The sequence below is a fragment of the Nyctibius grandis genome, chromosome 18, assembly GCF_013368605.1.
Source record: "Nyctibius grandis isolate bNycGra1 chromosome 18, bNycGra1.pri, whole genome shotgun sequence".
Lineage (NCBI taxonomy): Eukaryota > Metazoa > Chordata > Aves > Nyctibiiformes > Nyctibiidae > Nyctibius > Nyctibius grandis.
This window is the reverse complement of record NC_090675.1, coordinates 1,957,199-1,982,557: the sequence shown is the minus strand read 5'-3', so window position 1 is coordinate 1,982,557 and position 25,359 is coordinate 1,957,199. Positions and strand designations below refer to the sequence as shown.

Below are 25,359 nucleotides of genomic sequence, written 5' to 3'. Positions count from 1 at the left end.
TTCATGTGAAGAGACGGTCTGAATAGCTGTCCCTGCTTGTGCAGTGCTCGAAAAGCCAGTTAAGTTTGGATTTGCTTAGCCGGCTGCGTTCAGAAGTATTTCCCCCTTGTTTCTGAAGTAACTAAAATACCATTTGTCTTGCTAAAGCCATCCCTGCTTTCGCAACTGCGTGTCTGTGTTGAGCTGTGGGAGGAAACAAAAAAAAAAGACACCGAAACCAGCACATTGTGTAAATGAGAAGGGAAAGAGGAATAAGCTTTAAATAGCAGCAGCTCTTTCTCTTTCTGCTGCCGTCAGCACACACGCGCTCCCGGGAGCTGCCTGGTGGGGACAGTGCCTGGGTTTGAGGTGAGCACAAAACCGCTGCTGGGAGTCACAGAATCACAGAATGTCAGGGATTGGAAGGGACCTCGAAAGATCATCTAGTCCAATCCCCCTGCCGGAGCAGGATTACGGGATTGCCTAGACCATATCACACAGGAACGCGTCCAGGTGGGTTTTGAATGTCTCCAGAGAAGGAGACTCCACAACCTCTCTGGGCAGCCTGTGCCAGTGTTCGGTCACCCTCACCGTAAAGAAGTTTTTCCTCATATTTATGTGGAACCTCCTGTGTTCCAGCCCCTTGTCCTGTCAAGGGATGTCACTGAGAAGAGCCTGGCTCCATCCTCTTGACACTTGCCCTTTACATATTTATAAACATCAATGAGGTCACCCCTCAGTCTCTTCTCCAAGCTAAAGAGACCCAGCTCCCTCAGCGTGTCTGAAGGGAGAGAAGGGACGGTGTGCTCGGTGTGCGGGAAGGGGCAGGAAGGGAGAAGCTGAAGAGAAAGACGCGGAGGTTCCCCCACAGCCCGGGCTGTCCCCGTATCCAGCGCGTATGTAACGCAGAGCGCGTGACACAGCCCTGCGGAGACTGCGCCGCGGCAGCGCCTTCCTCCCGCCGCCCCCGTACAGCTAACGGCGATCACCGCTCCCTCTGAGCACGCTCTGCCCCGGGCTCTGCGCGGCCGCGGAACGAGCAGCGCGGGGCGCTCCCGCCGCGGCTCCGCTCCGCAAACCGTCCCCGCGCGCCCTTCCGGCACCGCGCCCCGCCCCCGGAAGTGACGACACGCCCTTCCGCCGCCGCGGAGGAACCGTCGGGCCGCTGCGAGGGGAGGGAGCGGCGCCGCGGGAGGAGCGGAGCGCGGAGCAGCGCGGAGCGGCGGGCAGCCCCCGCCGCCCGGGGCAACCGGTGAGCCGCGACCCTGACCCGCCGCGCCTCTCCTCTCGCTGCGGGGCCGCGGGCCGGGCCCCTGTCAGCGGCCCCGCTCGGGGGCGCCCCGTGCCTGTGCCGCTGGGCCCGGCTGCGGGAAGGGGTTCCCCCGCTGAGGAAGCCCCCTCCGCTGGTAGCCGCGCGGTGACAGTGGCAGGTCGGTGGCTGTCAGCGTCCCCCTCCGTCGTCTCCGCCGCCGGCCGTTATAATCGGTTATAAGTCTCGGTGATACGGCGTCTGACCCTGCGCCGGGGCGGGCCGCGCCGCGTCTGCCCCGCTGAGGGGGGGTTCGTGCCCGGCCCCGCGCTGCCGGCCCCGCCAGCCCCTCTCCTCGGGGCCCGGGGCTGGGCGGAGGGTCCCCGGGCTCCAGGAGGGAGCCTGTCATCGGGCTTCACGCAGCGGCCTGCGGAGAAACTTAGTAAACCAGTTTCCTCCATATGCAGTTCCTGAAACGAAGTTGTTTTTATAATATGTATTTTTTAATGATTTTTTAATTCAGGGGTTGCATTTCAGTAGTTAATCAGGGTGTTAATCTGGCCCCTCAGCCTGTTTCCCTGCGAAGTTCCTTGTGGATTGAGGGGTTTTTGCCTCTGTAAGCATTACCGCTGGATGGCTTCTTACTATAAGACTGTGGATCAAAGTCCTGGAAACTCAAGCCAAATTAAGTTCGGAGTATATTTAAAATGCTGAGCAGCGCATTTGGGACGCTTTTGTGGGTGTTTGTCACTATATGAGCACCTTGCGTAGTGTTCAGGCCGTTCCCTTGAGCGGGGAGTGGCCGTATTTTCAGAGAGGGTGTGAGACCGAAAGGTGAATGACGCACTGGAAGTAACAAAAAGCTCTCCGAGGGGGTGGTTCGACGCTGTCTGAAATCCTGCGGGTCTGGGCTGCCTTGGTCTGTGGCAGGGACACCATGGCGTGTGTGATGGGGTGTTGGGTCAGCTGGGGGGGTTGTTACAGACAAAATCCCAGTCAGTTTGTTTGGGCTGAGTAGAGCCCTGATCCAGCCCAGTGCAGGGAATTAGTGGCACTGCACAGTTTTGGAAAAAGGGTGGCTTTGTGGAGGTTGTGATTTAAATCCATTATTGATGTGACTTGCCGCGCTTTTCTTGTTTTGTCTTATAGTCATGAAACTATTTTTGAAGCGGTGTCTTGTATTGGCAGTTCCTCGTGCCAGTACTCTGGGGTGTGTATGGAGCAGCTCTTGGTTTTCCAGTTCCCTGAGACTCCTTTGAGACTAATGACCGATCAGCGTAGAAGGACGTAGTGTTTCCAGGAACAGTACTTTACCCAGGAATTGGGTGGCTTGGCCTTCTGGACATGGTTACACAAGCGTTTTGCAGGGGGGAAAAGATTAGGAAAAGAATTGTAACTCAATAGAATGCTTTGCTGACAAAAAAAACCCAGAACAACACACGATAGAAGGGAAATAGGAATACAAAGCCAATTATACCAATTCAGAAGATCACTTTACACAACAAGCTATGATTATAAGCTTGGAGATAGTCCATGATTTTTTAAAATTTTATTTTGCAGTGTTACCTAATCTGGAACAGTCTTTCTCAGTTCCCTCCTTCCTCTCCTGATATTTGCTACATAATCCCCGATTATGCTTCCCCCCCCCGATGATGGACTACTTGTGACCTAAAACTAGACCTACAAATCGTGCTTGTGAAGTCCGATTAAAATGCTGTCAGTAACAAGTCAGGTACAACGTGCGCAAGATGTTTTGAAGTTTTTCTCTGAGGTTATAGAAAACTTAGTTTTAATCTGTACCCAGGTGAGCGTGGTTGGCATGTTGGCAAGAAACAGAGTGTGTAGAAGCCGATTGCTGCTGTTTCTGAGGAGATTTTAGAAGTTTTAGCTAATCCTATTCATATTCTTACTTGAATTCCCAATCAAACAGTACAAAGCAGTTTTTAGATGTTTCTTGTGATTTCATTTGAAAGCGCAGTTATGAGTCACATGTAGATGGTGAGACATAGCCAGTCAATTCATGAATACGTGCTGCTCCGGGCTGTGCAGTCATTGCTATGGGCTGAGTTAAGAATTTGATGCGGACAAAGAAAACTGTAGCTTAAGGTCTGTACTGACGTTGGAGGGGGGAAAATGCATCTTCAGGTTGAAGTAAATTGGGAGCTCTGTGGGTAGAGCGCTGATGCCTTGTGGGCAGCGTTAGGTTTCAGAGGTTTTAGGTAGTGGCTGCAATTTCCCCTGCCCAATTGCAGCCCCAAAGAGTGCAGTTGTTTTCAGGTGGCTGATCGGACTGTGTGTCTGTCATCACTGTTTCTTTTCTCAGGATCATTAGTTAGCAGCCTGTACTGTTTATACTAGGAAACAACAAGTAGTAGCTGAAATTTCTTAATTGCAAGAGAGATGCACATTAAAACTGTGAAGACTCATCCGATCTGTTCTGCAAAGACAGCTATCGTGTTTCTTTCCTAATTCGGAAGTTATCTAATGGCTTTCATATTTTTTGTTCATGAGTCTCTTAGATCATCTTGCCCCACCTTTTCCTTTAGAGGAAATTAACTCATGTTTAATTAGCCTTCTGCTAATTACATGCCTCAGTGTTTAGGGTTACGTGTGAATCATGACTATTTCAACACTTACATGGCTCTTAATAATTTTGTGGCACTTGGGTCAGTTGCTCTTTGGAATACGTACGTGTTATCTAAGGATGTTTTTCCATAGGCAAAATTCTGCTAGAGACCTTAACCCAATCCCATCCTTCCGCCACCTCTGTTTTGATGCACTTTCTAGTCTACCTTGTACATTTATTTTCAGTAACTGAAGTTGCATGCGGGTTTAGGTAGGACTCACTACTCTCTTGATCTGATGTGAAGTGTGTGTACTATTCAGGCACCAGTAAAAATTAAAACTGCAACCGTTCCTGTAAGAGTTGTGTGTGTGGAGACTTCTCCAGTTTTTCTTCTTTTTCTGCTCTGAAATCCCATGCCTGGGGATGGCCATTAATGACCAGACAGTTGCTGTGAGTGATACTGCATCAGACATTGCGAGCACACTTTGGAGCACTTGGATATTTTTTAATGAGAAGAATTAATGCAAGTTGCTCATTAAGTGCTATGAAGATTTAAACTTGAAGAGCCAAATCACATTCACTTCAGTCCAGTGAAAAGGCCGGTGTAGGTTGTTGCTAAAAGTCATGCCAAGATTTTTTTGAGGAGACTGTTGATTTCAGGGAGTAGAGTAAAGGAAAGAGATGAGAGGGAAAAAAAAAAAAAACCACACAAAACAAACCCAACCCAAACCCCAGAAGGAGGGATTCAGATGTCAGCAGACAGGTTTTTTGGTTTGTGGTCAAAAGTGTCGAAGGCTGAAACAGGCTTCTCAGAAGTCAAAGGCAGTTTCATACCTTTGTGTCAGCTGCCTGTTTTGAGCCTGTTCTGTGAAGTCTTTTCGTGTTTTTAGACATGTTTGATGAACTTTGGTACCAATACCGACACTCATACACAGACCAGTGTTACAAAGCCGCTGCTTTCATTTACCGGGTTAGCATGCAGAGCTATTTAGAAACTGGTTTTCGTAGCCTGTAATAATTATAAATTGACTTGCAATTACCTCTTACTAAAGGTGTCTATAGATTGCTTAAATGAAACCCCTTTCTACTCAGCTTTGATATGGAGCTTTTTCAACCAGCTCTTCCATCAAAGGTGACCTGAACAATCCAGGACTAATAAACAGTTTATGAAAAAGTCAATATCTTGTCGTTGTGGCAGTGATGCAATCTGCATTGGCAATAAAGGTATCTGTTTGCCTGCTCGGTCCCTGGGAAGTAAGTCAGGTACATGTTAAGAGGAACAAGAAAAACAAGCCGGTGCTGTCTGAACTCATGATAAATCTATACTGCTTCTAAACCTTATTTCACACAGTACTTTTCCTGAAGCCAAAGCTGTGTCTGCAGTCTTTGGAAACCCTAATGTGTTCTGAAAGTTATCTTAGATGTAATGCTGAAAAGAACCTGTTACGTAAGTGTAGTCTCTTTCATGTGCGCGTTAAATCAGCCCCTGGTGACAGATCCTATTTTGATGAAAGGAGCCCCTTTTCTGTACCACATAAAAGCTAAGAATGCCCTTGCTCTTTGCCGTGACTATGACACCTGCTTTAATAAGTTTACTATGAATTTTTCCAGCTATTTTGTAATCTGGTCTGTGTGAAAATTAGAATATAGTCTTTTGGTGTTGTTGAGATCTTTGAGTCTGATAAGAAGGATACAATGTCCTGGAGCAATAATTGCTGCTACTCCAGTCCCCCTTACGGGATACTGACAAAAATGGCTTAAGGATTTATGGACTTAGAATTGGAGGAGAAAGCGCCTTTTGGAAACATAGAGCGAGTTTTGTGCTTTATGTAACTGGCCTGCATATCAAGATATCACATGTGATCATCAGGTGTTGGCAAACCTCTGAGCTCTCTCCTTATCCCATAGTTTTAATTGTGAAAGCACACTGATTATGAAGGTCTTATCTTTAGTCCCATGGGAATGTAATGGAAGATCATCAGAGGGGAAAAAAAAAAAGGTAAAATAGTATCTGACTAATTCTGTGTTAGTGCAGTCTGGTTAGTTCTGCACTGATGTTGGGGAACTTCACTGTCTTTTTCTATGAGCAGTCAAGATGCCAGAGGTTGGACGTCCAGCGTCACGTACTTGGGACTAGACCCATACAGGAATGTAGGCGTCTAAGGTGGGACGTAAGCAAGGGGTTGCTGCCTGAGCTTTGGTGTCTGTTGTAGATTGTGTTCTGGTGCCTGTAGCTGTTTCCAAGTGGTGTGTAGGGAATCAGGAGTGTGGATTGCAGTCTGCAAATGTTGTCTGAAGACTAAATGCTTTGATGGAATCCCTTTGTAAATTTAGATGTATCCTTATTGCTTCCCTTGAGAAACTTGGGCTCCCAAGACCAGAAACTGGAACTCCTTGAAAACTAGAATGTAAGTTTTATTAAGCACCTGCATTCAATGAATGCTGTTGCACTTCAGGTCAGTGGAAAACATTTCTTAAAAAAAATCCCTTTCCTCTTTGCCTCCGCTCTCCCCTGACCCCTTCCCGCCTCCCCGGACGACCTTAACGCTTTGGTTCTTTTTCTTTCATAATACTTGTAACAAAACGCATGTTTCCTGTGTCCTGACTCTTTCTGTGTTTTCTTTAGTAAATCTTCAAAGACAGATTGAAGTGTGTGACTCAGGGAAAGTGATGTGGCTGTCGGCCAGCAGTATTTTGCAGAAAAGTTGGTTTTTCTGGTTTTGGCTCAGATGTCTGCTTCCATGACTGTGGTAACCGAAACCCTGCACTGTTTGCACGTACGTTTTCAGTTGCATCTTTGACAGAGTCACAGAGGAACTGTTGGGCAGACAGCTGGTTTATCCAAAAATTATGTGAATTTCCATTTTCTAAAGTGAGAGCTCTAGTTTATTGGGTATTCTTCTTGGATAGCAAACTGGACAGGAAGATCTAGGGGTGTGAGCAAGGGATGAGAAACCTCTGAGTTGGTATTGCACTTTTTAAGAAGTATTTGCTCTAAGTAAACAGGTGCTCAAAATACTACTGAATAAAAAGAAAAAAATTAAATGAGTCGAGGTACAACAAGAAAAATGTGTTGATAGGAAGATGTATTTGGGAGCTTCTGAATGAATTGCATTAAAGCAAGTAAAAAGCTAATTTTGAAATAAACTACAGTGCGTTTTTTTTTCACGTGCTAGACATCATAACAAAACTAAATATTCTAAGATGCTTATGGAGAAGCTACAGAAGGAGACCTGATCTGTCTTTAGAGACCTTTGATGCACAACCCTTCAAATATATCTAACATAACGTGTCGTATGCCTCATCTACCAACAATGCACAAGTATTCATCTGCTCTTGATATCGCTACAGTTTGGAAAAATAAAGCTCCACATCTAGAACAGCGTGGAAAGACGTAGCCACAGGCAGCTGATGCTGTAGCTCGGGGTTAGGATGCTGTCAGGCCGGGTGGGTACCGGCCCGCGAATGCCTGTGGCAGTAAGACAAGGAGCTCTTTGGTGTCCATACAGCCTAGTTCTGTGTTGGCTGTGGTACAAATACGCTGATTGCCAGCGATGGGACAGCTTTCTGTGTTGTAATTGTCCAGAATAAATCCACTTTTGCAGCCATGATGTAACAGCACATGTTAGCAGTGATCCTGAGGAACCACACACACGGTGTGTTAGGTGGGGTTCAAAGATTGTGATCATAGAAAGGGGTTGGCTGTTTCCATTTTTCCATTTCAGAGGAAAATGGGAGGGAATAAGCTTTTACTTGCAAATAAGTAACAAGGGAAAGGGATTTTATAAATTAATAATTAAGTCTAAGAGCCTGTTCTTTGTCTAAACTTTTCAAAGGGGTCATACTAATTAACATAGATATTAACCTTTGATGAGGTCTAGTACTGCTACAGAAATGCTTAAAAGAAGATTCTGTATCATGGTATTTGTGAGGAACTGTGTAAGAAAGTGTCACTTCTACTTTTCCTGATGATATTCACAGCAGAACTATTTGAAGGACTTAATGAGCAAAGTGGTGTGTGAGTATACTTTAAATTACAGGCTCCTGGGAGGGAGACGTGGTGCTTCTTGCAGTTGTTGAGAAGTGTTTTAATTGGGATACAGGAGATGCAAAAAGGATGTTTGGTGCAGCGCACCTCTCCAAATTGTACTAGTTAATTTTATTTATGACCTTCTGGTACTTCATTGTCCTTCATGTTTAGAAGATTTTTCTTTTCAATGTGGAAGTTTACCTTCCTTACTATTATTTTCCTGACTTCTCGGTGGTCAGGCAGTATGGAAGCTGTTCAGAGTTGCCTACCTCTCCGACTCCAGAAAAACAACAAATTTTTTCTTTCTTTTGGATTATGTTACTCAGAAGTGAGCTTGGAACTGGTCATGCATTCAGGGCAGGAATGAAAATAAGAGCTCTGACCACGCAAAATGGGAGGTGTGACTGTGCAAATACATTGAGTAGTTGATCTTTGAATAAAGAATGATATACCTTTAGCTGGAGGGGGAGGGAGAGAAAGGAAGAAAGAAAGGAAAGAAAAAACCATTTTGAACACTCAGAAGCTCAACAGAACATTTTTAGGAATGAAAGATCATGAAGTAGACGGTTATTTAGTTGTAGAAGGTTGACTTGAGATGGATTGTTCATATTCAGTTTATTAAAACTTGAGTTGTTCCATTCATTAGAACGTAAATGCTGACCTGCAGAAATTGGCTGTGAACCATCTTTTGTAGGGGATGTGTTTAAAGGAAACAGAAAGCCTCTGCTTTAAGTGCAGCATGTGATTTCTTCATATTGATTCAGGGTGACCTCTTTTGTCCCTGGATCTGAAGCTGATGTAACTGCAATCGAAAATACTTGAAGGAGAGGAAACAGAACAGCTTGCTTTCTGGTGGCTTGGCTTTGCAACTGTTTACAAACCTCTCCTAAAAGAATGCAAAAAAAAAAAGGAAAAAAAAAAAAATCTTGCAACTAAGAGACCTGCTTTGCTTAGTCCAGGGAAAGCTGCTGAACTTTGACACTAAACAGAACCTTATTTTTAGTCCTGATGTACACAAAGGGCTAGCAGGATGGCAAAGGTAGCTGTGGTTAAAGCTCTGTGGATACAGAAAGCTAATTTCTGTGTGACTGTATAGAGAGAGTGAAAGTGCATAATTGGCATAGAAACTAAGTATGCTGTTAAGCTTTCAGAAAGCAAGACATTGACGTGGGATAGAAGCAAGGTCATATATTTCATTCTGCTCCTTTGGTTTTCAAAAAATCTCGGTGTCCGAAGCACAGTGCTTTTGAATAACAACAGACACCTGAATTCATGAAATTTGCCTACAGACTGCAATTGCAAAAGTGTTGTAACTTGCTCCGTTGTAGGGGGTGATAGGATCAGGGATGTTATTTCCTGGGGTGATAGAGATCGGTGTAAAATTTCTCTGAAGTTTGTGTTATGAAAATGTTTTTATCTGTTGTGTCTTTATAGCTCCCTGTAGTTTGCGGTGAAAACATTCAGACTGATCAGCTTTACCATTAATGGCAATACTGAAAATTTCACGCGTGGTGTTTTTTTCTAGTACAGGCACCTGCAATAGAAGTCTCTAATCAAAATGCTGCTGCAGCTTCTGGTTTTAGGCAGCGGTCTTGAAACTGGACCAGGAGCAACTGAAGAGTTTCAAGCTTTTGCTTCCCCGTTCTTTTCAGAGTTGATGATAAAGGGCATGTGTGATGCTCGGAGAATGGGCTGAGTTTCCAACATGCAATTTCTGTCCCAGGCTGTGCAGCTGACAAACACTTCATGTTTAATTTCTGATCTGATAGATAGTCAGTCAGCAGATCGACCATTATAGTCAACATAAAGACCTTACTTGAGGAATCAGAAAATAAAGACAGTACAAAAACCAAAAGATCTTTGTGAAGGCAATGTACTTATTTTCCTCTGTTACTTTATCCATATGGGGATGAAGTAAAGCCCTCTCCAATATTTAAAATTAGTTGTTTTTTTCATTTTGCTTTGCAGAAGCATATTAATGTCTGTTTAACTGTCAGACATTTCTGTGGGAAAGAAAAGAGTATTCAGCCGCGCTCTGTCTAGATAAATGAGAAAATGTGTCTTTAGAAATTATGCCATTAAGAAACTGATTCCCTTAATATACAGGTGTCTACAATGAAACTATTTTTAGATTATTTTCAGAAACCCATTACTTCTTTCAAAGATAGAAAAGATGTTAGTGGAAGGAGCCTTAATACTTCCATAGATAAGATGCAATATTTAATTTGTTCCTCCCTCAGAGAAAATCCTATGTTTCCTGTTGCTTTATGTAAAATAACTTATTTAGATTAATGGGAAATGTTGATTATCAATCTTTTAAAATGGTTGATCTTATATAATGCAGCTTGGAACAAAATGGCCGTTACTTCCTATGGTAGGAAACTATGGTGATGGCAGTTGTGCCTATCACTGGATCTGTTCCACTGGATGACCCAGAGAAGAGTTTGGGGCTCTTTCTGAGACTGTTGAGTGCAAGAGCTTCCAGGGGTGAGTAACCTTTGCTGGGCAGAAGCATGAACAACCAGATCCAGATTCCTCAAGCATGGACTTAGGGGTCATTATGAATCTCAGGGAAAAAAAAGATTACTCTGACACTTACTGACGTTCTTCAGTTTAAGAAAATCACTTTTCATCTTGCTTTCCATACATTGCATCTCAATGTGTGTTCTGTTTTCCTTGTGTGATCTTAAGTAATGTGCTGGAGGGGAAGGCAGGGTCTCCAAACAGCGGGGCAGCGTTGGTTTAAAAATCTTCTGGTTTTCCTGTTAGAGGAAGGAAGTCCTAGGGGCGCCTTTGGTTACGAATGTGAGAGCAAGAAACCAAATTGCCAAGGTGCTTACTCAGCTTCTGCAACGCACTCTCTGCTGAGGATCGCAGGAAGAAAAAGGGACTGGATTTGGTGACCAAGACCTGCTTTCCAGTGCCTCGCTGTGGTATTTCTAGTGTCTGTGTATGTCAATATTGCAATCCAAATGTCAATGTTTTAATGTGCAGACCTTAAACTTGCTAGTGCAGGTTATCCTGTGCTGCTTTTCTCCTAAAGTGAATCCAGCATTTAGAATTAGAACGAAGTAGTTGAAATGCCCTTGAGAGCAAGCTGACAGGTGGGGTGGTTTCTGTCAAGCAAAAAAGAAAGGGGAGGGCTGGATCGCTGGAAGACAGGATCTGCACGGTGGTGGTGTAGGCATGAAAATAAATCTTTTTGTTGCAGTCACTATATGTAAATTCTAGAGCTGTGCTTTATACAGGTGCCCAACTTAACTCTGAAGTAGCTTGAGTACTGAAGGACATGGAGGTGCACCTCATCCATGTGAACGTACCCTGCTGAGTTAGCTGTGATACTTCCCTGTACCGGGAAGACATACTCTTCGAGGCCAAAGATACGTTACCTGAAGTCTCACCAGTGTGATTCTTTGCAGAGACAGTCTCAACCTGAATGCAAACCTGTTTACGTTTTGTCTCTTACTCAGTTTACTTCCTTCCTTGGTGATTGTAACTTTCTATATTTCTTTTTTCCTCCATGGCTTTGTGCCTCTGCGACTGTTAGAACAATGCGCTGGTGAGATCAGAGACTTGTGCCTTTTTCCACACGTGTACGTAGCTGGCTGACTGGTACTGCTGGCCTGCTGTCTGGTGCTGTCTGCAGGTCAAAGCTATGCAAACATATGCTAATGCTGCAGCTGGCTTTCGGGGCTGTGTGGTTATATAACTGTGCCCTTCCTCTTCTGGCCTTTATTTTGTTGCTATGGTACTGTTAAATAATTAAAACAGGTGACTTCTTTCTAAAAGTCAAACCTTCAAAAGGAATGATTTCTAGCAGGCTGTTATCATGTTTCTGTCTTTAACCATTTTCTCATTAAACAGGAAGAAAATGAACCTGAAATCTGAACGCAGAGGAATTCACGTTGATCAGTCAGAGCTACTGTGCAAGAAGGGATGTGGTTACTATGGCAATCCTGCTTGGCAGGGGTTTTGCTCCAAGTGCTGGAGAGAGGAATACCATAAGGCCAGGCAGAAACAGATTCAAGAGGACTGGGAGCTGGCAGAGCGGTAAAGAGCCCTCTCTATTCCTTCATCTTTTATAGTAGTGTGACATCACTAAATACTATTCCTGTCTCCCATTTTCTGGTCCTATTGGCTCTGGCTCAGTTTCACCATAAGTTCTCAAATTTGACCTTTCCAGCAGGAATTAAAATCTTCCCTTTGATGGAAAAATGAATATTTATGACATTCTAATTTAAGAGGTTTCAAAAGAAAGTCTGTGAAGTAACAAATGTAAACACCCCCCCAACCTCTCAACAAATACTTTGACCTAATTTGCATACTGAAGTCTGTAATTCTAACTAGCAGTTGGAAGGGTGAAAGGGACAATTTTGATTAAAATACCTCTGCCTCTGGAGGCCGCAGTTATTGTCTTGAATATAGCCAGAGCAATGGTTTTGCATTTCAGCTACTGATTAAAAAAATTGGGTCTGTAGTCATTCTTTTAAACTTCAGGGTTAAGCCCAAAAGCATCAAAGCTTTAGCTTTAATAATTCAGGTAACTTTTCTAAGAACATATTTTCTGCAAAACAGTCTAGTTTTCCTAGCGTGATAAGTGCTTGACCCTGAAAATGGGGGTTGGAGGAAATCTATGCTTGAGTGAGAAAATAAGAGCAGCTACAGCTGCTTTTTGTTGGATTTGGGTTGAAAGCAAAAGCATTATCCACTGCCTGAGAAACTGCACAGCATCCTGCTTTGTACTACAGCTGTCCTGTGTGTCACTTCCAGGTGTGAGTTACATCACATCTCCTCGGAATTAACTGTTTCAGGGTTATGTGAATTCTTGAGGAGCATCTAGGTGTGTATTAAGAGTTGATTGGCAGTTGACTTGAGCTGGCCAAGATGTTTGTTCATATTGACACAGATTCTCTACAGACACTTACTTTAACGTATTGGTGTATACCAGAACTCTAGGAAAAAGTGCAAATGACCGAGACACGTGTCTGCACTCGAGTCTGGAACCCTTCGGTGAACTTAAGTTGCATAGTGATACATTAACCAAGGGGGAAAAAAAGGGAAGGAAAAAAAAAAAGGCATTAAGTGCAGTGTGTTCACATCAGTCTGTCTGGAGAAGGTGGAAGCTCTCCCAGCTTGAGTTGGGTCCAAACTCATGGTTATTGTTTGGAAGCCACAGGTTTTCTGGTGTCTAACTACCCTAGACCCTGTTACCTTCGGCCCTGAAGTTTGTTTGTTTTTTAAGGTCTCTTTACCATCTGGCACTGGAACGTTAACTACAAAGACAGGTAGAAAGAATTGCTTGAAACCTTTTCTAGCCTAATCAGAAGGTGCCAGGTAAGCTGTTGAGTACAGTACAGAGGACATGTCATTTTTTCTTCTGCCATAAATTTGACTTAAACAGTTACTAAGGACTTCAGTATTATTAGAGCAGATAGTTATGCTGTCAGTCTTATAACGTCTGTGTACGATAAAACGGAGCATTTAAGGAATTCTAAATTGGAATTGCTAAAGGAACAGATAAGCTCTGATTGTTTGCTGTAGTGAACAGACAGGCTTGACAGCACAGATAAGACACAATTCCTGCTTTAAGACATTACAAAGGCAAGACCATTTATAGTCTGTCCTGAGCTGGATGGATGTTTAAAGAAAATTGCTCAACCTTTTAGCATCTTGAAGAGCAATATAATTTAACCCATTTTATTCCTCCTGCTTAAGAAGAAGAGTAGGCATTGAAGGATTAGTCTGTTTGCCCTCCCTCCTTTTGTACATGTAGATTAATTTACAAGATGGGCTAGGTCTGTGCAAAGCACCTCTCAGTGTTGCAGTGAAGTGGTTTGCCTCATTTCATTCAAGCAAGCATATGTATTACCAAGGCTTTGAAAACTAATTATGACAACAATGATCTATTTCTGAGATTGTGACAGGGTATTTCACTTGCTAAGCTGCGAGCCATGGTTTTTATCTTGAGTAAGATGGTAAAGGATTGTCTGTGGTAATAGGTGATGAAACTCAGAACAGGATGCAGAGAGGAAGGCAACTGAATCGATTATTGGAAGTGCTCCCACAGCCTTTCCCCTCAACTCTTACCTTTGTAGAATTCAGGGCTGCGACATAAGGGGAAGGTGACCATGATTATACTTCAGTCTCCTCCCTTTTGACCTTACTATTTAATCCTTCCTCGCCATCTTAAGCTTTCCCTCACTTTCACCATTGCAACATGGAAAGAGTGGGCGTAATGTAGTGAAGGGAGATGGGGTACAAAGCAAGAAATGAAGATGGGTATAGAGGAAAATTAGCATGTCAAATGAGTAATTAATTTATTGCACAGGAAATTAGCTTATTTGTGCTGGTTTTAAGCACTTAAATTAGACCTACATTTTTCTAATTCCAGGCTTCAGCGTGAGGAGGAAGAAGCGTATGCCAGTAGTCAGACTACCCAAGGGGCCCAGTCACTGACTTTTTCAAAATTTGAAGAAAAGAAAACCAATGAGAAAACACGAAAGGTCACTACTGTGAAGAAGTTCTTCACTGCTTCTTCCAGAACAGGAGCTAAGAAGGGTAACTTTTCTCCTTTGCTTTGAATGGTTCCATACAAGATGTTAAGTTAAAAAGTATTTTTGATGGATGTATTGTACTAAAAGGCAGAGTAACTGTCCCTTGACTTTAAAAAGTTGGAATAATGATGCTTCTGGAGAGCAATATGTGAAGTCTTACTGAAAACATAGAAAAATGTGAGCTTTTGGGTGATGTCAGACAATCTTTTAAACAGAACTGTGCACTTCTAAAGCTGTGGATGTGTTTGTGTTAGTTACACAGGCGTTAGTCCACTGAAGTGTAGTATAAACGTATTCCTGATGGTGGTCTACCACTGCACTGCTGAGTGGAAGTATCTTGTTCGTATGATGCACATTCTTGCTAGATTCATGAATCAACCATAATGTGATACTGTTGTTTAGGACTTGAAGGGGAACTTTTTCTGAAGAAAGAAGGAGGAAAGGTACTGGCTGTCAGTCACCTCAAACAAACTGATATATCTAAATGTGATAGAAATGCTGATATCAAATATCAGATGATGCTGCCATAATGGGTCACTTCAACAGCTTTAACAGGAGAATTGGAATGTTTAAGCGGGGTGCCTTTAAATGAAAATAAACGTGAAAGGAAACTTGTGGTGTTTGTGCGTATGTGGGTTGCGGATATCAAGTTTGAGGTTGGCTGAATGTTTATTCTACAGCATCTGTTACAAGTAAGAATGATTAATGGCACTAATGTCTTTGCCTAGCAATAGCTTACAGGGGCAAAAACTGGAAAATGCTAGACTGTGGAGGAGGCATTCCAGAAGAAAAAGCAACGTTAACGTGTCTTAGACTTAGAGACGATGCATTTCCTTAATCAGAAATTCTAAATGTGTCTGAATTTCATCTTAGAATTTGTCTTGGTGCATGGGCAGCAGCTGTCTAAATAAGGCATTCAGCTATGTATTAAAAACTTTTTTTTTACGTTCATTCTTCTCATTTTCCATATTTTCTTTTTTTTTATCCCCTTCACCATCTCTCCTGACATGCTCCCACTCCTGGTGTCTTGCTTGCTTTTGCATTTATTTCAGTGGCTCAAGAGAAAATCGTTAAGCAAGGACAGCTTGGGAGGGAGCGAAATGCTGATAACATTCTCAGGGATTTGAAGGAGATTTTTACTCCCTCCTGGGAACTGGCTTCCCCTACTGAAGGTAATGCAGTACAGCTTGAGCAAGCTGTCTGCTTGACTTTAGTAAGCTTACTTCTTAGTCGGGCTTTGCAAAATACAAACTAGGGTTGTGCCAGTTATAACTTGTGCTGTTGAATATGAAGATGACAAAAAAAGCAAGTCTAGCATCTTGAAGTGAACTTGAATCTCCAGACCAATTATTTGCTTTTTGGTAGGGAGAATATAGGAATAAAGCTGAATCTTCTTTGAGCTCTACCTTAGTGTGACATCTGGAGGATTATGCAGTTTCAAAAAAATAAGAATTTTCTAAGAAGTAGCTAGATCTTGTGCTGCTTCATATTTTTATCAAAAAATAATTCCAGGTTGCCATTATAAATCTAAGTTGAAACTACTTCAATTTAATAGTTCACACTTCAAGAACTTTTGCATTCTCAAAACATCTCTAGATGTTTGTTATATTAATCAAGAAGACAATTTCATATCGAGAGGAGACATACTGGTTTCATTTAAACCAAAAGGACACCAAAACCCTTGATGCAAACAGCTTTAGGATCTTGTCCTATGTTATTTGTTTGCAATTCTGACGTGTTCTGCTGACTAAAGAAATTTGAAGATGTACCATTCTTTATTTTGCAAATTATATGAAGAAGATGAATGGGTGTGTGCAGTAGAGCTAATGACAACACTTTTTAAAATATTCTTTATTTGGACTCCGACCCATGACCATGGCACAACCATAGTGAATCACTGGAGTGCTAATGTTCTGCTGTGACAACTAGCATTTTTGTAGAATGCCTTGAGAAAGATTTTAATATTAATAGTGTTTATTCTTTGTAAAGGTGATCCTTTCTTAACTCTTCCCATCCTCTTTCTTTTCATTTTGGCATATCTCCTCTACTAGATTCTCTTTAACTTATTCAGATGGAATTTCTTTTCTGTAATCAGCTTCTTTTTAGTTAGACTTAATTCTTTTAGAGTACATGACAAAGTTGAAAATATTTTGTCGCTGAAAGTATATGTGTTTCTGCAGTCCTTAGTAATCAGTGCATATTGTAGATTCATTTTCCTTAAATCAGGATTTCAATGCAGAGATTAATGAAGTTGCAACATTCCTGAGTGACTACACGTAGTTCTTGGTGTGACTCGTTAAAAAGATAGTTCATTCTAACATTCAATTTTTTTAATGCCTACATTAACAGTAATCTGCCTCAGTCAACTACATCTCTCTAGTAACTAAAAAATAATCTATTCTAATTTGTGACTGAAAAAAATCATGCTCATATTCCTCAATGTCAAATAGCAGAATGAAGTTCATTATTTTTAGAATACAGTGAACTCAATATTGAAATAAGTAAATAAAACTTCAGCTGTTCTTTGAAATGAAGTCAGTAATTAATTGTGTAAAAAATATCTTATAATTCTACCCTTTCAAAAGTGTACCTGCTTTCTTTGTTTATTATTTCAAAACCAGGCTCCCTTCTTACTGGTTATATAATATTAAATGTGACAAATTTAGATCAACATATAGTAATTGTTGCCCTTCAGCTTGAATACTGTACAGGCATTCTACTTTGAACCTTAGGTATAGAGAAGGTTGGAGGAAATCCCCTTTGGAAAAAGTGTTCTTGTGTAACTAGAAAGGAGATTGATTTGCACTTTCTATCTTGATTGCTACAGTTGGAGTGTAAATATTTGTAAAATCTTTTCCATTCTTATCACTTAAGTACCATACATGTTCTAATGGTACCTGACCAAATTATCCAGAGAAGGATATGCTGAAGTGTAGAGGTCCTAGTAAGTCTTGTGCTTTGGTCAGATGATCAATGTTTGTTAGTCACTGGATCATACAGCTTTGAATTCACTGCTGGATCTCTTTAAAAGCACATAACAGCAAACAAAAAAAAGCCTGATAAGCTACCTCAAGTTCAAATTAAACATACCAAATAAAATACACTAAACCTATTTATTTCCTTTTATTTTGAAGTTCTGCATGTATGCTGACTGAAACAAGGGTTTTTTGTTGTGCATGTTAATATTTTCAGATTGAAAGATATGTTTGTATCATGCTGATCATGAATTCATGTTTTCTGTCTCTTTGCTGCTTGCTTTTCATCATGTTCATTTACATCATCTCTATTCAATCCTTCATTTTGAACAGTGTTGGCTGGCAAGTTGAAAGGTGGGTGAACTAAACTTAGGTAGTGAAGATATTGCATCAGTACAATTAACGTGCAGCGTATACCTTGGAAAATCAGATGAGTGTGTGTGGAAAAACCCCGTGGTTGCAGCTATAGAAACTTGCATCCAGTGCTGTGTGCAGTCTGTGTTCCTGCCTCCTTCTTGAGTGCCAAGCAAATTCTTCCTTGAACAGGCACGGTGCTTCTGCTCTGGCTGAAACACAAAGGGCCAAGTTCTCCTTTACGCTGCAGGTGTGATTCTGTGGCATCTGCTGCCTGGCAAAGGGCTGCTGCGTTTGCACCAACCTCAGGCTCCCATTCCTTGTCTTGTGCTGCTGCTGCTGCTCCTGTGACCTGGTAGGAAGCCAGCCCGGAGAGCTGATCAAGCTGAAAAGTAATCCCATAAGAAACACTGATTTCTGACTGGGACTGCCCCAAACTACTACGCCCTGAGCTAGTTCAGGAGCCAGTTGAATGAATACTTGTGTTGGTGCAAGGAAAGGAGCAGGAATGTAAAGGTGAGGGAGAATGTAAAAGGGACCAGTCCATTATCTTAAACTGCTGCAGATTCCCATCTGGAAGTCTTGATCTTATATGGAGCTATCTTACCTGGGAAAGAAAATGTAAGAAACCCGAAAGCAAGCCCATGTTACAGTAATTTGCTAATATAAAAAAGCCATTAGTGTAAATGGGTATGTGGCTATAAATGTTTCACTTCAGTGGAATACTCAGTTTCCTAGAGTTCTGTTGAATAATATCCAGCATTTCACTGGTAAGCTTGAGAAATAAATGCTTATTCATCTGCACAGTTGAAACAAGCAACCTGAAATTTTAATACATGTTAAACGCTTCCTGAATTCATCCACCAGCGTGGAAAAAAAGATAATCTGATGTGCCCAAATTTTCCCAGCAGAAATCCAAGAAGCCAAGGCTCCCAGCCCTTCTATAAACAGGCAGGCTAGCATCGAGACAGATCGAGTATCCAAGGAATTCATAGAATTTCTCAAGACCTATCATAAACCTGGACAAGATATCTATAAGCAATGTAAACTATTTTTGGAAACAATGAATCATAAAAGGGTAAGTTTTGCATGCCTTTTACATAAATAAAATGGGAACATTAGGGATAAATGGAGAAGACACTGCACTTCTTCCAGCAGTTTGGTTTTTATATATTGTATACAGGAATCTTCAGCTGATCGGCTTAGTCAGGTGAAGATCTAGCAGCAGTCTTAAATTCTGAATGCCTTCCTTTTTGGTATGGTATATGACCAAAGAAACCCTCCAACCCCAGTATGTCAGGTGTCTTGAGAGAGCTTTTCTTTACATCCTGAATAAATTAGTTCTGAAAGATAAAATGTCTGTTGAACAAACCATTTTCTAGATAAATATGACTTGTGGAATTTATAATATATTACATAACAAGATTTTAGGTATCTTAAGTCTCAAAAGTTATAAAGATAATGCAGTATCAACCTACACATCCCCTTTACTTTGGGGAAGGGGAACTTTGACTGTGCTTCTTTTTAATATGGAATAAGGGTTATATCTTCAGTCTCCATATAAAAAATTTAATGTTGTGAAAATATTAATGTGTCTGTAGTGCCACCTAGGGTTGAAAAGAGTCAGTATTCGGCACATCTTTTTTTCTTTTTATTTTCCTTCCCGTACCCTTCCTATTTAGTATGTAGTTATTAAATTGTATCCTCAAATTGGACTGGAAATTAAAGGGAGTTCTGATGGAATCTAATCTTACATGCCCTCCACTTTGAAAACATCTTGAAGTTTTTTTTTCTTTCAGAACTGATTCATTCTGAGCATCAAGTTCGTGAAAATAGTGTATTATTATTATTGGTTGTAAACATTGATGGTACTGTCATTTCCTGCTTCCCTGGTAGTTTGTGCTAGTCTAAAAGAAGTCTTTCTCAAAACGTACAGTTTGCTACCACGTGTAAACCAGGCCTAAAATGCAGCACTGCCATCAGAGCTGAGACTTTGTGTTCAGGGTAACCACCTAGTTTACCTCTAAGTTCTCTCTCCATTTATTTTTACATAAGGTTTTATGCTGCCATTTAATGGTGAAAAGTGACTAGATCTGTGAAGTTAATTTTAACCCTTCAAACTCCATTATGTTCTTCAGTAGCTCAGTTAACGCTCAAAAGACAATGTTGTTTCACAAATAACATTGTGGATATATTTAACAGTAACTTTATCATTAGAAGTGTTTACTGTCTAGATATTCTTTCAAATATATGATTTATGTTCTTGGTTTTTTTGGTATACTGTATATCATCTTTTAAAAAGGTACAGACACAAAATTGGGAGCAAGCATTCTGCTTAATAGCAGATAATGTATTATTTTGTCACCATTACTCAGGGATGTGTCTGGGAAAAAGGGCATTGCGCAAATAAACATAAGTCTTTCACATGTTAAGCAGCCAGTATGTGTTCATTTCTCGTATTTTTTAATATAATTCAGCCAACATAAACACCTCTGCTGAAATATTTGCATTCTCAGACTGTTACTGCAGCTGGACACTTTCCTTAAACTAAAACAAAGCATCAGGCACTGCTGCCCTTTCTTGCACACATGCACGCTTACTCAGTTTTCTGTTACAGGACTTAAGTATTGAGGAGCAATCTGAATGTGCCCAGGACTTCTATCAAAATGTAGCAGAGAAATTACAGACACGTTGGAAAGGTATCACGTTCCTCATACCCGACTGCTGAAAAAGTAAAACCTTTTGCATTTTCAAGTGAAAACGAAGCATTCCTAACCAGCTTTCAGAAATGCAGTTAACAAATTCTAGTGTCATAAACTATTCCCAGCAGCACCAGTTGTATAAAGTTTTGCAGTCTAAATTATTTGTTTTTACAGGTTTTTCTTAAATTCTCAATTAAATGTCGTTGAGTTGTTTTCATTTGTTGTTTTAAATCCAATACTATTTGTTTAAAACTGAGATTGAATGTGTAGCCTCAACACAATTAACAGGCTGTGAGCCTTACGTTACACTGTAATGTACAAGAAGCCAGTGAGAGGGGAGTGTTTCTGTTGCAGACTGCTTTTATGTGCCTGGTATGTAAGTGGCACAGCTTAAACACACCCAGGGATTTTTTTTTTTTTAGAGATAAACAGGAACAGAGGACTTGGAAGACCTTACTGGATTTATTCTCAAAGACTCTATTTTTGAGAAATATTCCTGAGAGTTACAAGCAGCTAAACCTAATCTGTGTGTTGAATGTGCTTCATTGTGAACCTGTGCATGTACTTGGCATCTCACTGTGCTGTTGTCACCGTTATATTTTTACTTCTGTAGAGCATGAAAATACTCCAAGTATATCCATTCTTTATTAACTCAGGTTGGCTCAAGTCAGTAGTACTGATTTGGTGTGATATTAGGACCAAACTGTATTAAATCTTCAAAAGAGCCACGGAATACTTTATTTACTGTATTGGGGGTGGGATTTGTACCTTTCAGTGCCCCCGGAAAAAGTTGAGAAAGCAATGGATCAGATTGAAAAATACATTATGACGCGACAGTATAAATATGTCTTTTGCCCTGAAACAACTGATGATGAGAAGAAGGATCTTGCTGTCCAAAAGAGAATTAGGTAAGCCTTCGAAAGAAAAACAGTTGAATAATCCACAGTCCTGTGAATGAGCTCTGAATCAAGCATATTAACAATCTTTTGCTGTACGTACAAAAATGGCAAGCTTTTTAACCAGAAAGAGTTTAAAACACTTTATTTAAGCAACAGAGGAATGAATAGAATGAATAATGAAAGCTACTACGCTAGGAAAACTAATTGGTGTGCTTTTGTTAAATTTTAGGGGAAAAAAAAAAAAGAAAATATTTTTTTCTGGAAATAAATGACTTCAGTGGAATAAACTAGCTTATTACTGGACTAGTGCCTCATTAACACAAAGCACTCCTTGTGCATTGAATTCAGGAAGCAGCTGGTTTCAAACACCTGAATGTTACTGGCACAGAACGCTTTAACATTTTTTCTTGTCATAGGGCTTTGCACTGGGTAACTCCACAAATGCTGTGTGTTCCCGTCGATGAAGAAATTCCAGAAGTGTCTGATATGGTTGTAAAAGCAATTACAGGTTTGTGACCAATAAAGTTTACAGCTTTAAATTTCAGATTTCTTGTTCACAGAGATAATTTTCTGGTGTCACCAGAAGCGGGTCCAGGATTTTAGATTTGCAGTAGTCCCTGTGGTATTGGACTAGTGTATCATCTGTGGAGCAGCAGTAATTTTTCTGTCACAGAAGTGTTTAGGCTTACCTGATCTGTTTGAAGTGCTTGAACTGAAGCAAGAGGAGGTTGAATAAACAGATAATTCTATGGAACAGCAAGCACCACAGCTAAAAATGATGTCATTTTAATATTGTCCAGTAAGTGTCCTTCTCATTCAGGTGTCTTATTAATATGGTTTTAATGATTTGAGAACTTTTTTATCTTACAGATATTATTGAAATGGATTCAAAGCGTGTCCCTCGTGATAAATTAGCATGCATCACCAAGTGCAGCAAGCACATATTTAATGCTATTAAAATCACAAAAAATGAACCAGCTTCTGCTGATGACTTTCTTCCAACACTTATATACATTGTTTTGAAGGGAAACCCACCCCGCCTGCAGTCTAACATCCAGTATATAACACGCTTCTGTAATCCAAGCAGGTTAATGACAGGAGAAGATGGCTACTATTTTACCAATCTGGTAAGTGCAGGAGTAGTGTTGATGTTTTATACACCAAGGTTGTCTTTTATTTGGATGTAGGAACTTCCAGTAAAGGTAAACACAGCATAACATAGAAGGAGAATTAAAACTGCTCTTCAAATAGTGGCTGAGGTTACTTAGAGTACAGCAAGCTCTTTTGATTTGTATCTCTTTCTCTTCCTTCTCTGATTTCCAAACCAGACAGTGCTTTGCTTGCTTTGTAATATTAAACCCTTTATTTGAACCATCTGATGCTAAGACTGAGTTTGGACTGTGCAAATGTTACAGATGCAAAGTTCCCCATATAAGCCCGTGAGAGTTTATCTTTTGAAGGGACTGCAGAACTAGGCCATTAACGTGTGGAGGTAAACAGGCTTTTTAAAGCTTCTTCAGGAGGCATTTATTTGTGTGCTTGTTTATATTAGAAGGAATCATGATTATGAACTTGGCTTCTCTGCATTTCATCATAAAGCAGTCATAAAGCAGTTATCAAAAATACGTAGTTGAATGAAATACTTGGAATGTTAAAAATTCCTTTCAGTAGGAGGAGAGCATCCCCGAGGTAAGATGGGCATTTGACATTCCTTCCTTCAGAAAATGAACAGAGAGCATAGCAGATCTCTGCTGATCAGGTTATTAAATATTAATACAGTTCTTTTGTCTAGTTGTCATGTCTTGTTCTTTCTGGTCTCTCACCTACAAAATGCAGTGACCCTGGGTTTGTAATGGACGTTATCCAGTGAGTCAGGACGGTTCAGCTGAAATGGTCTTCCTGTGTCGTTCTCAGAGTTTTCGACTTCTTCAAACTTTGGGGAGAGGAGAGAGGCACGTGAAACTGTCTGATACAGTTAGCTTCTGGGAAAGCTCTTTAGGAGCAATCTCTTGAGGCATTAAATAAAATAATTGGTTACTGGTCTAACAGCAGGATAAAAAATAGAACACATAAGTCCTAATGTGTAGCTTGCAGTGATGCTTACTCTCTGTTTTGTTTGTAGTGCTGTGCTGTGGCCTTCATTGAAAAACTGGATGCTCAGTCTTTAAATCTAAGCCAAGAAGATTTTGATCGTTTTATGACTGGTCAGACGTCCCCGAAGAAGCAAGAATCTGACAGTTTTTCACCTGATGTGTGCCTGGGTGTTAAACAAATGTATAAAAACCTAGACCTCCTGTCTCAGTTGAATGAGAGACAGGAAAGAATTGTCAATGAAGCCAAGAAGCTTGAGAAAGACCTAATAGATTGGACTGATGGAGTTACAAAGGAAGTCCAAGATATTGTTGAGAAATACCCATTAGAAATAAAACCAAAAAATCAAGCCTTAGCAGCTATTGACTCTGAAAATGTAGAGAATGACAAGCTGCCCCCACCGCTGCAGCCTCAGGTTTATGCAGGATAATTATCAGTGTTAACTTTGAAAAGCAGCATTATCCTCACCCAGTACTATCTGCTACTTGGGAAGGGAAGTAAATTTAAGGCTAAAAAAGAGATGAGCTTAAATCAGTACATTTTTAAAGGTACATTTTTTGTTAAGTGTAATGAATTGTATTTATTTTAGTCAGGTAGATTTCTATTAGGCTTTTGTGGGTTTTTGAACTGGATTTAAATTTTCTACACAAACTGGTGTAATTTTTAAGCAACACTAGCCCATTGACATCTTTCCTGAAAGCTTCCTTCTAGGCATGCACTTACTTGTTTTTAATAATTAGTTTAAATTAAAGAATTGGAGTTCCAGCAGAAACTCAAAAGCTACCAATGTTAGTCTGAATTTATTCTGTAGCTGTAAAGATGAAACATATTGTAAAATATGTAAAATTGTAAATACATTTAAAATCTAATGTCTCAGCTGTGCATGACGTCTTGTGTATGAGTGAAAATGATACAAAAGTGTTCATTTTAGCACCTTTCAGTTAAATCACATTGCAGTATAAAGGCAAGTGCACTGTTAATGTTTCGGTAAGCTAGGTGGTATAACTGATGAATTACAGTCAGAGAGGATGTTGTAATGATTTGGAGACTTGAAATCTGCTCTGGAAAAAAAAAGTGCTATTTGAAATATGACATTTCTTCATGTAAACGTTCTCTCTGCTTGGTCAGTACACCTGATAGCCTTCAGTGGTGCACATAAGTGCTGATATTACTCCTTTTGAAGAGAATGTTGAGCCAAGCTTCAGAAAGGAAAGAAGTATTTTTATTAAAAATTGCATAATGTGGAACAAAAAGGGGGTGGTGAGGAGATAGTGCAAGAGTTGCACCAAAAGTAGCTTTCTTTTCTGGCATTGCCTAGTAATTTCCATCAGTGGTTTAGGTCTTGATTGCTTTTTCTGACAATCCTGGTAGATGAGTAAGTTCATATAATTAGAGGCTGCTTTTTAGAAGCAGCATGAGCCATTGCTCCAAGCAGAAAAGTACACTTCATTTTCATGAAACATCAGTCTTCTGATCTTTAGTGACCCCCTTTAGCGAAGAGACTGAATCTTGCTGAAGTATTGACCAAAAGGTAAATATGGCTTTATGTCACTAAAAGTTAAATCGGTGTATTTCAAGAATAATAGCTCATTCCACAAAAAGTAACCTCTTGCAACATAACTTTTTTTTATGCCAGTGAAACATTTTATGTATCATTTAAAAATCTTCCAGTTAATTCAGTCTGCCATGACTTATTGGTGTACATGAGATACCTACATAAAGCTACTTAGCTTGACCCACTCTTAAGCAATGTTAAATTCTTACCATCAAGGAGGAAAGTACCTACCTCTTTATTATGTTCCACTGCTTTAAAAACACTGCGATTTTCAATGTGCACTGCAATAATTTCAGACCACAACTGTGACTTGTCCCTTTTTGTCCGGTGTATTTAGCCTTATGAACTATGCATTCCTAGTGTTTCAGAGATAACCGGTTACCCGAAACTCCACTGCTGAGCTGA

General features: G+C 40.7%; 1 protein-coding gene across 6 annotated transcripts; it reads left to right on the top strand.

The window, feature by feature from the left end:
• Window positions 1–1,113: 1,113 nt before the first annotated feature.
• Window positions 1,114–24,281, top strand: RABGEF1 (RAB guanine nucleotide exchange factor 1). 6 transcript variants are annotated; one of them, XM_068415402.1, is made up of 11 exons: window positions 1,114–1,231; window positions 11,689–11,874; window positions 14,216–14,382; window positions 15,431–15,550; window positions 17,687–17,707; window positions 18,616–18,785; window positions 20,325–20,406; window positions 21,185–21,317; window positions 21,725–21,816; window positions 22,179–22,435; window positions 23,431–24,281. In XM_068415402.1, the coding sequence occupies exons 2-11, from the start codon at window positions 11,696–11,698 to the stop codon at window positions 23,827–23,829; spliced, it is 1,620 nt and encodes a 539-aa protein (XP_068271503.1). In that variant the 5' UTR covers window positions 1,114–1,231; window positions 11,689–11,695; the 3' UTR covers window positions 23,830–24,281. The 6 variants fall into 6 exon arrangements, with proteins under 6 accessions (XP_068271503.1, XP_068271504.1, XP_068271498.1 ...); XM_068415397.1 differs by having other exon boundaries at window positions 1,149–1,231; window positions 18,619–18,785; XM_068415400.1 differs by lacking the exon at window positions 17,687–17,707 and having other exon boundaries at window positions 1,149–1,231; window positions 18,619–18,785.
• The last annotated feature ends 1,078 nt before the right edge of the window (window positions 24,282–25,359 follow it).

What these genes read in the sequence shown, in the direction of transcription:
- RABGEF1 (XM_068415402.1), top strand. Translation starts at nt 11,696, where the DNA reads ATGAACCTGAAATCTGAACGCAGAGGAATTCACGTTGATCAGTCAGAG. An exon ending in GTTGGCTGGCAAGTTGAAAG is followed by an intron (nt 17,708 to 18,615) that starts GTGGGTGAACTA and finishes AAATTTTCCCAG; the next exon opens with CAGAAATCCAAGAAGCCAAG. An exon ending in GCTGTCCAAAAGAGAATTAG is followed by an intron (nt 21,318 to 21,724) that starts GTAAGCCTTCGA and finishes TTCTTGTCATAG; the next exon opens with GGCTTTGCACTGGGTAACTC.